This window comes from Coffea eugenioides, chromosome 6 (assembly GCF_003713205.1).
Source record: "Coffea eugenioides isolate CCC68of chromosome 6, Ceug_1.0, whole genome shotgun sequence".
Lineage (NCBI taxonomy): Eukaryota > Viridiplantae > Streptophyta > Magnoliopsida > Gentianales > Rubiaceae > Coffea > Coffea eugenioides.
In genome coordinates this window covers 2949848-2963185 of record NC_040040.1, presented here as the reverse complement: position 1 = coordinate 2963185, position 13338 = coordinate 2949848, and the positions used below count along the sequence as shown (strand labels likewise).

General features: G+C 38.1%; 2 protein-coding genes across 2 annotated transcripts; both read left to right on the top strand.

The window, feature by feature from the left end:
* The first annotated feature begins 5449 nt into the window (after nucleotides 1-5449).
* LOC113773393 (probable proteasome inhibitor) lies at nucleotides 5450-9048 on the top strand. Its single transcript, XM_027318029.1, has 9 exons — nucleotides 5450-5846; nucleotides 5973-6144; nucleotides 6274-6420; nucleotides 6702-6806; nucleotides 7362-7436; nucleotides 7578-7612; nucleotides 7703-7769; nucleotides 7854-7931; nucleotides 8831-9048. The coding sequence occupies exons 1-9, from the start codon at nucleotides 5666-5668 to the stop codon at nucleotides 8901-8903; spliced, it is 933 nt and encodes a 310-aa protein (XP_027173830.1). The 5' UTR covers nucleotides 5450-5665; the 3' UTR covers nucleotides 8904-9048.
* A 728-nt stretch (nucleotides 9049-9776) lies between these two features.
* LOC113772943 lies at nucleotides 9777-11697 on the top strand. Its single transcript, XM_027317440.1, has 3 exons — nucleotides 9777-9842; nucleotides 10967-11261; nucleotides 11389-11697. Exons 1-3 carry the CDS (start codon nucleotides 9777-9779, stop codon nucleotides 11526-11528), a joined length of 501 nt encoding a protein of 166 aa, XP_027173241.1. The 3' UTR covers nucleotides 11529-11697.
* The last annotated feature ends 1641 nt before the right edge of the window (nucleotides 11698-13338 follow it).

Sequence of the window (13338 nt, the reverse complement as noted above, 5' to 3'; positions counted from 1 at the left end):
TAGACTTGACTATAACATATTACTGACAGAGAGTACTTTGTCCAAGCAAAGCCTTTTATAACTGATTCTGCTTCTAAATATTCATCCCAAGTCAAGTCGAACTGGTCTCACATCTAAATTTCATTTGCGGACCTTGTGGTTGTGGTGATCCGTTTGGAAAAATCAGTGTGTGTTGTAGGCTTGTACATTAGTATTAGTCTCCCTGCAAATGTCATTGTTCTGTTGCTTCCCTTTTTCAATAATATAAAATAAAAGGCATCAATTGTACAAAGTGTAATATTAATGTCATTCTTTATTTCTTAATAACATTTATTTTGATTTTTTAATCGTGTGAATTACACAAGAATAGTTATATTCTCAGTTGACGTTGAATTTACAATCACCCTTATTGTGAAACCCGAAAATAAAATAAAATGTAGGAACATTTTTATCTTTCGACATGAATTTTTTTAAAAAAAAAATGGTCAAAAGCAATGCAATTAACAAACAGAGGGCTATTAACATTTCCTTTGTACAAAGAAGTATCTTACATAATGTAGCAACTTTTTAGCTCTACTTAATGAGTTTCATAGGCTCTATTTTCCTTTTCTCCTTTTCTAAGTTTAGGCTTTTGACCCTGCGTCCGGCTATACGGTGGAGCAACTATAATATCTGAGGCCACTGATGAGATGAGCGCATTTCGTCCCACTTGAATTTTTCTTTTTGATTAGTGGACTTTGCCCTACAGCGAAACACCACACGAGTTTTGTTCAAATCGAATTTATCTCAGTGCAGTGCAGGAGACAATCTATGACAGGAATTGCTCGTCTAATATAATAGAATTGTTTCTGTCACTTGCCTTGGCTTCCAGTGCTTCCAGGTAAAACAAATCATCTTTTGTTTCCGACAGCCAGGTTGGCACCTGGTTAATTCAAGACGGTATCAAAATGATAAAATTTGCAGCAGCTGCAGCTTCCTTTGTCGAATGTCGATCTAGCAATGTGGTACTGAGAGAAATTGTTAACGGTGTTTCTGATCTAAAAGCCAATTCTCGTGGGTGAACGAAATTTCAGGTTGCGTGCCAGGGTACTCCACTGAATAAGCAAATAATAGCCTCCTGCAATTTGGAACAATGAAGCCGCAGGAAATTTACATACCAGATTGCTGTCGGCTTGTTGCTTGATATTGGAACAATGAAGCCATAGGAAGTTGACTCTGGGACATGGGATTCTTTAATCACACCAGTCCATTGTCCTGATGTTGCTTTGGTACCAATAGTAAGTTTGTTGAGCGAATCTGTAGCCAAAAGCTTTTTGGCTTTTGCAGGTGTGGGAATTTTTCACTCGATCACAGACAACATGCAGGACCCTCTTCTGCTTTCTTAAAGTGCTTCTTGTGTTTATGCTATATGTTGCATGTATCAGAATTGTGAATTCGGACGGAAATAATTGGATTTAGTTTCGGCGCTTTGCTTGCATTGTCTCCGACCAAAAGATTCTTACCAATGCAGGAACCGAGGTTAAAACTTCGAACCCGTGCTATGTATCTCCGCCTGGGATCCAATTCAACCACGAAGATACTGTCCAGGTTGCACTTCAATTTGCCCATGGCTATGGATATCGACACGGACAAAAGTTTGAAAATATTGAATCAGAATTCATATCCAGGAATCAATTACTTACCGGAAACAACTCTTACTCGAAAAGTAAGGTCCATTTTGGAGTATAAAAATTTTTATGCTGGAGCTCTTGTTCAGAAAATAAAAAACTGAAAGAGCTAAAGAGAATAATACTCCAATTGTGGATACCGAGTGCTAGTGACACGTTTAATGCATTGCTCAACGGAAAGAACTTTCGGTATGCTGTGTCATCCTGATCAAGTAAAGTTTATGACTAAAATCCTAGCTCAATTACGAGATGGGCAACCTTTCCAATGAGAATTCGACAGCCTTTATCAGCAGCGGTGGTGGCTCGAGTTTCCAAAGTGCCTTCGCTCTTGGGGAACGAACGTCTACTAGCGCCTGCGGGGGATGGCTGTACCTTTTAAAAGCATTAACTCATCATCTTCCGGCATATTTTGTACCCTTTTTTGGGTGATAGTATGGGGTGGTTTTAAAAAGATGCTGTAGTTTTCTCGGAATCACGCCTCCGCCACAATCGCATTGCAAGGATTTTAGAATTAAGCATGACAGAAATCATGTTCCCAGTTGTCTTCGTGGAATTTTATAATGCTTACACGTGTAGTTTCGTTGATTTCCTCCATTCTGCCGACAATACTGCAACAAATAATAGGATATTACGTAAACCATCATCGAGCCGTAGGATAGGAACTTTTCAGCAAACTACAAAAAGCATTATTTGATTTTCTACAATTACTGTCCCCATGCACCGATACTATATATACGGCGGCGAAGCCCCGTTGTAATCAACCTGCATTGCCTGCCTGCACCGAAAGAAAGCATCTTCCCAGAGAAATATACACCACTCCGCAGTCAACAATGGCTCGATCTCTTCTTCTTTGCTTGATCGTTTTGATGGATGCGTTACTGATCGTAACCGAGGCCGATTACGCGGCACCTTCGGTCAATCCACAGCCACCAGCCTCTAGCCCATCATACATCAAGGCAAGAAAACAAGAAGCATCTCAAATTCGAAAACTCGGAAAGCACCGCAACAAATCCATCAGCTCCTCTGCTGCACCAGGATTGAGCCCATCGCAAGCGCCCCAAACCCAGACAAAAGAGAACTTGCATTTGCCGGAAGCAATAAGCTCCTTGGGTGAAAAAAGTGCGACTGCCCAACTTCAGGGCACCCGTATGACGCAGCAACACCACCACTCATTTGACAAATCAGTCGCTGGTGGCGGAGTAATCCTTGGTGGCTTGGGCATGGCATTTTTAGTCGCAGTTGCCTTCTACATTAGAGCTACCAGGAGGAGGAACACCACAGAGCCAGTTGGTCCTGTTGCTGAGGTTGCCAAAGTGTGACTCGTTAATTAGGCTCTCCGCACATAGATGCACGAGGAAAACTCCACCACCCGGAAAAGGAAAAAAAAAAAAAACTCCTTTTTTCAATATACTGTAAAGCACATACTGTAGGATTTTTTATTCTGCAAAACCTTATTGACAATGAGAAATGAGAGAGTTAATCCGTCATTTTCTAGCTTGCTGACATTTTTTGGCACGACTTCGTAAGGTAATTTGGATCTCGCAACTAAAAACCGTTGAGGTTCATTTCACTTGCCACTATACCACTGAAGGGAGATTTGTAATTGATGAAGAGGCGGCGAACTTACTAACGGGCACGCAACTATGGAGACAAAGCTAATTGCTTGATCCCTGCTCCATTTGCACACTTGATCAGTTACGTTCAACCTAAAATGTCAGTCAAGAGCCAAAATTAACCTCAAAAGCTAGTAAAAATCGACAGAATCACTTTAAAATTTCAAATCTATAGTTTGAGGCACCCAAGACCTCTTCCTCGGGACACGCACTTATCAAACAAGATCACACCCTCACGACTCAAACGGCCTCACGAGCATAGCACGTAGTGGACATGAAGTGATTAACGTGACCTTCTGAGTTTCCACACACTTTTGTAGGTATATCTAACTAAATACGCAAACTTACAGTCGACCTATAGTTGCATCCCATCTCATTAAAGTGACCCGAAGTCTAATAACCTACCAATCATCCCACTATAAAATACCTCATTTCGCATATTCCTTAAGATAACTAATTACAAAACCTAATCCCCTCGTCTCTTTATTACCGAACTCCCACCTTTACTAACTAAGACATCGGAGTTGAACCGGGCCAGCCCCGTCTCTGCTTCGCTGTTTTGCAGGAACCGGTCCCGGGATTGCGGATCTCATCCTCCTCAGAAACTCGATTTCGTGTTCGTACACAATTATTAACAGAAGTCTAGCACTAATACACTAACCACTCAAACTTCCTTTTTTTTATTTTTTGAGGGGGGTCGGGGGTCGGAGAAGGGTTCTTTTCCAGTCAGATGGAGGCATCAAGCCTAACCTTTACAGAATAAATTAATGATCCGCATTCCATTCGGAAGATCCAAAAGAAAGATGTACCCAGGTTGCATTTTAGACATAATCTTCACAACCCATCTGCTGACCGTCCCACGAGGCCCACAAAGCCCAAACTTCTACTTACCAATCTGGTTTCTGTACCAATGTAAAAGTGCAAAACCCACGAGCCAGCTCCCTTGATCATCACGCAACAGTCCACTCCTACCAGCTAAAATAGAACGTAATCAACCCGATCGTCTAGGCTTGCAGAATTGGGCCAATGACCGCATATGATCCTGGTTCAAATTTAAATAAGCCAGTATTAAAGGATTAATCAAAAAATGATCTGATGATAAAATATCAAAAAATTGCCTTTTTTTTTTGGTGAAAACAACATAAGTGATTTCTAGATATTTTCAGCTTTACTTTATAACCTTATTTTAATTTTTATTATTGATGTAAGTTTCATAAATAAGATAACATAAGAGTAGTATTGAAAATAGAGTTTTATTTCTCTTGCTTTCAATCCAAAGGGGTTAAAATGTTACCCAAAAAAAAAATGTAAATTCAATAGAGGTAAGTACGATTTTGAAAACTTTAGAAGTTCTAAGTGATATTATAAAAAACCTCAAGGGAAGTTCCTTAAATTATCCCTTTTCTAGAACCTTGTTCAAAGTAGTTTAACAAATTACGAAATCTCTCAAATAAATTATTGAGTTTTCATTGTATATGTTTCTCTATTCCCACCGGTTTCCGTGTGCATGTACTTTTGGCTACCACCAAAAAAAAATCCTGAAAGATAAATTTGATTTTCGTTAACCCCATTTTTTTTTTGTAATTTAAGGAGAAGAAAAAATAGCAGGTGACAAAACGTGCTTGAAGAATAGCTGAGGAATTCATGCACCTTGGTAAAATATGGAGATTAATCCCGGAGAACATCACACCATTTTTATGAAATGATATAAGATAATTTGAATTATTAAATTTTTAAAAATTGAGTATATTCAAATCTAGGCAGCATCGTTATTTCTTAGCCTCCTTTCATGCTTGCAATCACACCATTTTATGAAATGATATAAGATAATTTGAATTATTAAATTTTTGAAAATTGAGTCTATTCAAATCTAGGCCAGAGTCGTTATTTCTTAGCCTCCTTCATGCATGCTCATATTTGGATGGCAATTTTTTCAAAAAAATATTTCGCTTGCATCATAAACACATTTTTAAATCTATCTTTTTATATTTTTAATCACTTTTTTATTTTATATACATTACACCATAAAAAGTACTACAATAATTATTCTAAATAATTATTAAGAATAATACTCTATCCAAACAAAGATAATTTTTAAAGGTGGATATATAATACGATACAATATACCTTTGAAGGTCGGTTACCCGGCGTAAGCATATAGAAAGTGCGAAATATTGGGGCTCAAGCAAAGTCGGCGACAACCCGATTCGGAAGTTGATTATTTATCTATAAACCCTTGTCCTGAACTTTTTTTTTTTTTTGGTTTTTTTTTGGAATTCTAAACACATCTTCTTTACGTTTCCTCGGAGTTCTCCTTCTGGGAACAGCAATTTTCGACAGACTCATTTGTAACTGATTGATCCAGTAGTCACTGCAGCAGCAAGACCAGAAGAGGGAGGGAGGAAGATGGGGAGTGCGACCGAACAATCAGTAATGGGAGTAATCAGGGCTGCGAGGCCTTCTTTCCGTAACGCTCACGACAAGGCAGCTTTCGCCGTTCACGCCTCTTTCCTTGCGTCCGGCTTTATTCTTCACGCTACCGGTCCGCCCGCCTTTTCCGATGACGTTCTTTCGTCCACTTCCACCGGTACTATTTTTAGTTTCTTTTTCTGTTCTGTACTTTTTGGTTTATGACCAATTTGGGGCTTCTCTCTCTCTCTCCCTCTCCCTCTCTGGTGGGAATATTGACTCTTGTTTTTCTGTTTTTGGGTAGAGGAAGTGGGCATTGAGCATTGGAATGAATTTGATGATAGTTACGCATTCGTCTATTCGAATCCCGATAAGGGTTCCCAGAAAATTCTGGTGAAGTGTCTAGCTATGAATGACAAATTGCTTGTTGATGCTATGGCGGAAGGTGATTCTGAGCCTGTCCATCTTGAAATCAAGTACGTTTTTTTGCCCGTCTAATTTTTGGGATTTTTGGGTTTGTGAACTTGTGATTATTAGCCGATATTTCTTTTCCTTATTGTTTTGGGCAACACCATTAATTGGGTTTTGAATTATTGGATGCGTAGTGTTCCGGACTACGTAGCAGAGGATGGAGGAAATAATTATACTACAATGTTCAAGAATATTGGGAAGCTGGTGAGAGATGTTGATAAAGAAATTTTGGGCAAACTTGTTCGGTCTCCTACAGCAAGCTCCTCGGCTCATAATTCAAGGTGCCTTTTTCTTCTGTTTGTTATTTTTCTTTGGGCGGCCAGGGGCTTCATTTGACTCCCTGGAATTCCAGTCTCCTAAACAGCCGTTGGAGCATTGGTTACCCCAAATATTTTGCTCTATGATAAAGTTACTTATTGGCTCATCCCTCATCACTAGGAAATAGTGATTAAGTCCTGAGAGCTTGAACTAACAATTGCTTTTGCCACTTCAGTTCACTTCTTAGAATTTTACCTTTTGATTTTGCTTCCATGTGTTCTAACAATCACACAAATTATTTTAGTGCGAAAAGCAGAGTTCCAGAGGGAGATGAATCCAAGTCTGACCAACCTAGCCCAAGAGTTTCTGAACCAGACGAGCCTTCCATTTTTAACCCGCCAAATCCAAGGTATACTTTTTAGTTACACTGTGCGTTATACTCCTCCTGATTCAGAGACTGTTTTTATTATTTGAACTCTTTACTTTTATTATATTCAGTCCTAGCAGATCTACAGAAATGGCGTGTCATAATAGTAATGAATCCTAGTTTTAGTTTTTGGAGAAATAGTGAAAATTTTGATCATCTTCTGAACTTTTGCCTTTAACCAGGTAAACATCTGTTTTCAGTTTTTAGTAGCAGGGGACATTAGTTGTTATGACTTCTGCTGTTGCTAGAAAAGAAGTTGCTGGATTAATTTATGTAACCTGTCATTTGCAACATGCATCCTTAAATAGTGCTATAGATTCATGAGTTCCCTTATTGGAAATGACAACTTGTGATTTTTATGCTAGGATATTGAGACTTTCTGATACTTTTGGTTTAGAAAGAAAAGAAAAATATTTATTTATACATTATTCTTTGGCTCTTTTTTACAATTGACTTCGTGAAGTTGTGACTCAGTTTCTTTTTTTTTCCTTCTTTCTCCTCATGCTTTTTGGTCTCTTGTTCTTGGTTGGTATGCAGTTTTATTGTTCCTCCAGTACCTGGTAGTGGGGGCGATGATCTCTTTCCTGGTCCTGGTGCAGGAGTTTACCCTAGGTGCTTTGCCTTTCCCCCATCCTGCCCCACCTGAATTCTTTTTCTTTCATTAACTTAATGAGTAGACAGCATGCAATTCTTTTTCTACTTGAGCAACGGTTTCAAACTTGAAACATTGACATCTGTTCTTGTTTTCTCAAGGGGCAATTTTGGTGGACCTGGCAGCATGCTTATAGGTTTGTCTTACCACTGTTGTTTCAGATTTGATTCATTAAATGATGTTGTTAAACTTGTTTGGCATGACACCTATTAAGTTGTGGATACAGGACCAAATGATCCTCGGTGGTTTGGCTCTGGTAACGAACCTCCTCATTTCCCTGGAGGACCACAACCGTGAGCTCTCTCTCTATCTCTCTCTCTGAATGTATTAAAAATACATGGTGCTAGCTGAGTTTCTTTATCTGTTGATTGATTTAGGGGTGTCCCTCCTGGTGCTCGTTTTGATCCATATGGCCCACCTGGTGTTCCGGGTTTTGAGCCTAATCGCTTTATTAGGTACTAATATTCTCCAAATTACATGGTCATTCTGATATAGCACGTTGAATTAATGGAATTCCTTATGTTTTTTCTTTATTGTTTCCTTGTTCGGTGTTGTGTCGATGGGGAGGTAAACCAAGGTGGTTTTACCATGACGTATGCAGACTGCTGCTTTCTTAATAATTTAAGAGGCAGAGAATGGTAGATCTCTGTTTAATACTACTGTTAAAAGATTTTCACAATACCAGTCAGGCTTTCTTAAGTGCTTGTTTTGGTGCTTTAATCTTGCTGCATCAGCAAGAAGGTGTTTATTTCATGGAACTGTTTTTGGAGTGCAGAACACAGCTTCCATTATCAGCAATTGTATCTGCATCTTTGAATGGAACTTAAATTTTCATAGACTGTGTGTCCCACATTGGTATTCACTTGGCCTATAATCATTTCGTGGAATGTTTTGCTCATTGCTATTACAATTCAGCGATGTAGTGCTGACACTTAATAAAGACCTTTTTGGATTGACAAATCAGGGTTTTCACTGCTATTTCAAACTTACCCATAGGGGAAATTCTTTTTAACTAGGGTTATTATATCCCATTTCTTGTAAGAACGGATGCTCAGTAGATTTTTTAAATGGGAAATGGAATGGATAAGTGCGTTAGATATCTAACATCAGGTTGTGGTTGTGTGCTTGGATTGGACTAAACAGGGATTCTGATATGGCATCGCAATCTCTAAAGTTGTTTGTGGGATATTGTATTTTCCATGTTTGCACCTCATCTTACTTGCCAACAGGGGTATCAGCCTGGATAAATATAGCTGCTTATATGCTTAGTAAGCGTTACTGTGCATTTGCTCGCCTTTTTTGTTGTGGGTTTGTAGCTTTTACATGTTGGTTTTTTATTTGTGACTATATGCAGGCATCCAAGACGACCTGGGGGTGGGACTCATCCAGACTTGGAGCACTTTGGGGATGGCTCTGATATTATATAAGATTTGGACTGAGTCGAAGTTGTTTTTCTTCATTTTTGCCCGCTTGTCTTTACATAAAATCTCAGACGTTATTGTGACTGTTTAGCTGTAAATTTGTTCAATCCAGGATTGTTGAGTTGTGAATTTCACTACAGTTTTTAGTCAATCTAGGGCTGAACAGCACTACAAATCTCCACCTCTCCCCCCCCCCCCCCCGCCCCGCCCCACCCCCAAAAAAAAAAGGGAAAAAAAAAAAAAGAACCCCCCATATGCTTGCTGAAAAAAAAAAAAGAAATGATCTTTTGCGCGAGAGTTAAAAGACATCCTCTTGTAGAATGGAGCAAGCATTCAGGAGCTCTACTGCACAGGATTTGCACTGACGTCTTTCCGTGTCCCCTTCTTCACTCTTGAATCCTACCAGGAAACATAACTAGGTATCTAGGTGTTTTGTGCTGAAGTAGCATAACTTGTACTTCTTCCGTCCTACTTTGATAGTCCTGTTTCTTTTTTCACACAGTTTAAAAAAAAAGTAATTAATTTTGTTGGAAAAGTAAATTTAGATTGTTATTTTTCTAAAATATCCTCACATTAAATACGGTACAACTTTATGGGAACTTGAATTGATGGTAAAAAAAGAATCAATTCTCATTAAATGGGGTAGGTTTATAGTAACAACTATTTACATTAAATAAGGGTATTTTAGAAAAATTAAAATACAATTACATTCTTCAATTGGAAAGTGGACTACAATTTGGGACAAATGAAAAAGGAATACAGGGCTATCAAAGTGGGACGGAAGGAGCACTTTCGTATCTCGTGGGTCGAGGGGAGGCGGCGGTAATAACTTGTGGGTAGGTCAGTTAGTGGCACTCTTTATGAAAGGATATGAGCGTTATGGTGGACTTGTTGGGGGGAATGAGCCAAGGCAAGGCTGAAGATTTACTGAAGACGAACACGCAAGTAAGTTTTGAATTTAAAATTTTTTACTTATAAAAAAAAATAAAAAAATACACAACTATAGTAATTTTTTCAAACTAATAGTGTGTTTGGACAGGAGATTATTTGTCTAAATATATTTGCATATATAATTATTATAATTTTCAATACACCTTTTTATCTTTCTAATTATCTTTTTATCTCATATACGTCACATCACAAAAAGTGCTACAGTAAAAATATCTCAAATAATTTACAATCCAAACATACTTATGGTTGTGTTTGGATTGCATTTTTTAGGATTTTTTGTAGAAAAATTACTGTAGCAATTTGATGTATGTGAGAAAAAAAAGGTAATAGGAAAATGTGATCACGGAACACGACGCAATTTTTCGACGAAAAATGGCTATCCAAGCAAGGATTCCATTGTCTCTTGTCATCTCTCTCATTTTTTGACACGGCTTCTAAAGTCTTCCAATTAATCCAATAATCTTTTATACTTTTTCACATCTCCCTACCGGGAAAATTTGTTTAGGCACTCTCTTTCCTGCTCCCCTCCAAATCTACAGAAAATTGTCCATAAGAGCTAGCTTGCCAAAACAAGAGCTCTGCTGACTTTTATAAAAAGGCATACTACCTTTAGACAAAACAGAGAAAACACAGAAATGTGGACCAGTATGGCGCATACATACTGGGAGGAAATTAGCACTACACCTTAAGCCGGCAAATCTCTAATTCGTTACTTTACATTTGATGGACAGCTCTATAGACTAAGAGCCTGGGAGAAACGCAAACGTAGATATAACGCGAAAGAGCTACCCAATTTCCGCGTAATGGGTTGATATTAAATTGCTACAGAATCCTACCCTGTGCTAAAGCTGGAACTGGAAGTGCAAAGAAACAAGTCTTGGGGACCGACGCCACAAAAGGACGAAATAAGTCTGAGAAACGCGTGACAGCGGCCTCCACGCCTACATTTCTTTCTAGAAGCCCACACTGGTTACGTGCTCCTGGTACAAACTACAAACAGAAGAATCCAACCTTCTAGACACGACAACGACCCCTTTATTATGTTAATAACGATTTCTTCCCATCCGTAATAAGTAGTAAATGATAATTCTAATTCTTTTGGGTTCTGTATATATTAGAATCAAACTACTGCCCCTCCACCCCCACAGCCTCGGGAATATCAATCACTATACTCGTATAGAGTCACCTCCATCTCCGGCCAGATAGTCTGCGACTCTGCTTACAATCAATCTTCTACTCCAAGCATTTCCATCCAACTAAATCAGCAGAAGATCGACTGGACACATATGGGGTGGTTGCTTAAGCCGGCGGCTTCTTTGTTACTGATGCTGTTTTTAGTAAGTTTCGGATGGCAGGACGAGAAATTTAGCAGTGCAGGAGCCAGCAGGCCACTCCCCTTTTTACCTCAACAGAGTAAGAACTGATGGCCACCGAATCTCTCTCTCTCTCTCTAGTCTCTCCCCCTTCTTCTCATTTTAACTTGAAAAGATTCGAGTATCATGATCAATGAACTTAAGTTGTGCTGATCCTAATTTTGCAGGATACTCAAAGATTTTCGCTAGCCTTGGAGTTGTTTGCAAGTGTTGTGATGGTGCAGCAGCTTCAGATGGGGAACATTGTGCAACTACATGGACTGGGGCTTGCTCCGATCTTCAGTGCCTTCCATGGAAATTGCAGTAGTTAGAAGTTAGAACTGGTGTAAAAAATCTCAGTTTTCATTTTCAACTACATGGACTGGGGCTTGCTCCAATCTTCAGCGCCTTCCATGGAAATTGCAGTAGTTAGAACTGGTGTACAAAATCTCAATTTTCATTTTCAACATCTTCTTGTCTGCCTTTACCGCTCGTGATTTCGACTCATGGTCCATGGATCCTATTTTGACAGCATATTGTTAACGAGTGTGTACACTATCACGATTAAATATCCGATACATATGTAAAATTTAGATTTCAAATTCAAATTCGAATTATGTATCATACATTCAATGATAAAAATATATATAATATTAATTCATAGTTAATATACAAATAAAATACCCTAAAATTCGCAAACAAGTCTTTCTCCTTTGATGAACTTGGTTGGATTAGTTGGGAGTGATATTAATGTCCTCCCGGCACCCAATTTGGGGACGCAATGTTGAAACTCGAGAGCTCCAGACCTCTCTTCTTTTTAGCTAAACCAAATATCAATTAGGCATTTACCAACCAACGAAATCTTAGATTAAAGATTTAATACCATCTCCCCAAGTTGATTATATGTAATAAAATTAAATTTTAAAAACTGAAATTTGAGTCTATTAACTCATTAAATTGTTAAATACTAAATCTGATACATTTAAGTGTATATCAAATTAAGTGATAATAAATGACTTATCACTTTTATTTGAAGCAAATTCTGCATAAAAAATTTAGTGCGACTCATCAGATATTTAATTTTTTATTATCAAATATGTTTGAACATGTTAAGAATTGAATACATTGAATTTAAGTTTAGTGTAGGACTGAATTATCAAACGGTACCTTAATTTTGAGATCATTGGTGTTTAAGCATGTGGAACACCTAGGAAGGCAGCTGCTCCGGTAAACGAGATTCTGTTAAGGTAGGCTTCTAGAAAGAGAGTATACTAATCTCAATCCAGCGACTAACGACAAACAAGTCCAGCCCATGAATACGGTCATGAGTTACAGTTGAAACTGAATGTGAAAACGAGGAAACTTAAAGCTGTACACGATGTGAACTGTTTTTTTTTTATAGTGATGTGTGAACGTTAAGAACAAAAAAAAATTTTTTAAGCTCAAGAGAATACTCTTGACTTGCAAGGGAAGAAATGAGAGGGTTTAAGAGTTGTATTAATCTTTCTACGCTAACAGTAACAATGTATATATTATCAGCGTTGAATGAATGATAACTATACAAAATTTAAACTTGAAATTCAACTTTTGCATGCATATCATGAATCAAATGGTGATAGTGCATATACTGTCAATGTATATAAAATTTACTTTTATGAGTTTGGTACATAAGATATGAACTAGTTCTTATAGTTATGTGTGAGTTTTAATATAACTTTTATTTTTTGGGATTCAAGATAAGAAAAAAGCCACAAACTTCGTACTCGTGTAACTACTGCCGTTACCAGTTATAAAAAGTCTTGAGGGCAACAAGATACCAGTTTTCAGGCTCTGTGTATGATTAAAGAGCCTCCGATCGGTTCCCTTGTTGGCAGTATTTTTTTTTTAATAATCTTTTCTATTCTTAAAAAAAAAAAAATTAGATCAATAGTATTTTTTTATTTACACTCCTCAGATAATTTAACCTCGTAACCTATCAATTACACAGACTGTACTTGGTTGTCCACAAGCTATAGTATGTTAGCCTGTTGTTCGCGGTGACCAGTGAAAGCCGGCGTTGCATTACGTGAATTTAGAACTTCAAGGGGTAGCCCAAGAAGGGGACTTGATCCTCTTATGCTATTTCTTTTTCATGTGAG